The sequence below is a fragment of the Limulus polyphemus genome, unplaced genomic scaffold (genome assembly GCF_000517525.1).
Source record: "Limulus polyphemus unplaced genomic scaffold, Limulus_polyphemus-2.1.2 Scaffold6452, whole genome shotgun sequence".
Lineage (NCBI taxonomy): Eukaryota > Metazoa > Arthropoda > Merostomata > Xiphosura > Limulidae > Limulus > Limulus polyphemus.
This window is the reverse complement of record NW_013672062.1, coordinates 20366-22319: the sequence shown is the minus strand read 5'-3', so window position 1 is coordinate 22319 and position 1954 is coordinate 20366. Positions and strand designations below refer to the sequence as shown.

At 27.9% G+C, this 1954-nt stretch overlaps 1 protein-coding gene across 1 annotated transcript in view; it reads right to left on the bottom strand.

Moving 5' to 3' along the window:
• The window catches only part of LOC111089500 (receptor-type tyrosine-protein phosphatase alpha-like), an 18129-nt gene that overhangs the window by 3638 nt on the left and 12537 nt on the right, over positions 1 to 1954 (bottom strand). Inside the window, exon 7 of the mRNA XM_022402127.1 lies at positions 1331 to 1407. Coding sequence (XP_022257835.1) covers positions 1331 to 1407 — 77 coding nt within the window. The remainder of the gene's footprint in view (positions 1 to 1330; positions 1408 to 1954) is intronic.

The following is a 1954-nucleotide window of genomic DNA, read 5'->3' as shown; positions in this document are numbered from 1 at the left end:
ATTATAATTATCTCTCATTAATATCTATTTAATCATATTAATCTCTATATAACCATATTAAGATCTATTTATTCATATTAATCTCTATATAACCATATTAAGATCTATTTAATTATATTAATCTCTCATTAATATATATTTAATCATATTAATCTCTCATTAATCTAATTGATGTCTATTTAATCATATTAATTTCTATATATTCACATTAAGATCTATTTAATTATAATAATCTCAATATAATCATATTAATCTCATTAATATCTATTTAATCATATTAATCTCTATATAATCATATTAATATCTGTTTAATCTCATTAATCTCTATATAATCATATTAAGATCTATTTAATCATATTAATCTCTCATTAATCTAATTGATGTCTATTTAATCATATTAATCTCTTTTAAGTCGTATTAACCTCTCTTCGACCGTTTTTCTTATTAAATCACGGAGTTTTGACGAAGGTTGCAAGTCGTGAGCTGGTAGTATTAAAACTTATAATTCATCTTTCCTGAGACTGTGGCTCTTTGACCAACAATGTAATATTTACTAAATGGTATTATCAGTAATTCTGGATGTGTTTTAAAATTTGACAAAAGTATACATTATTTTTTATAAAGACCTGAACACATTACTGTTGGATCGATAACTTGAAGTTTCTGAAATATATCATAATACCTGGGTTAGATTCCTCACAAAAATACTACAAGTTTTAATAAAGTTCCAAAGTTATCAAGGAAAGTTTTTGTTTTCATTGAAATGATAAATTACATTGAGAATGGTGTGTGAATATTGAGGACTACAATTAGAGGTTAATTCTAACTGTTAAATATATTCAAACATTTTTATTTTCTGAAGAAAATTTACAAAAGTAAAGTAAAAAAAAGAATCCTTTTTTCGTGTTGATTATTTATTCATATTGGAGGTAAACTTATTATCTCAAATATGTTACATCAAAATGGATCTATGAAATCGAGAAGAATTTGTTTGAAAAAAAAACAGTCATTATCAATTGGTTAAAAGTAGACTGCTGGAATATAAGATTGTATGTAAAGGACCTATATTCTACTGTTGTATTTCAAGTTTGTTTTTCCTGAAATAGATGTTAAACAAACAGATAAACACTTACAATCAAAAAGTTGGCATTGATGTAATTGATTTTGGTTCTCCCCAGAAGAACACATACACACTTACCCTCACAAAGTTGGCATTGATATAACTGGAGTTTGGTTCTCTCCAGAAGAACACATAAACACTTACCCTCATTTAATTGGCATTGATATAACTGGAGTTTGGTTCTCTCCAGAAGAACACATAAACACTTACCCTCACAAAGTTGGCATTGATATAATTGGAGTTTGGTTCTCCCTTGATTAATGTCAAAGGAACACGTGTCTTGGGTTCTGGATAAAAACACCAAAAATTATAACTAACAAAAACGGATTCACTAAAAGATTTAAAATGCTTGAAAAGTTTCATTTTATTTATCAAAATTGATTTTTGAAATATTTAAATGACTTTTGTTTTTACGTTTCTGATCATCGTAACAGATGTTAACGTATTAAAGTCCAGTTATAGTATCACCAAAGAAACACAAGGTACACGTAGAAAACGTTGTCTTAAATTCAGGCGTCATTCTCACATTAGACAAACAGTTGTCAAGAGTACAAAAATTTTGTCTCAGTTTCAAATTCTCACAATAACAAGGTAAAAAACAACCACTACATTGTACCGTTACTAAGGTACAAAACAACCACTACATTGTACCGTTACTAAGGTAAAAAACAACCACTACATTGTACCGTCATTAAGGTAAAAAACAACTACTACATTGTACCGTTACCAAGGTACAAAACAACCACTACATTGTACCGTTACCAAGGTACAAAACAACTACTACATTGTACCGTTACCAAGGTACAAAACAACCACTACATTGTACCGTTACTA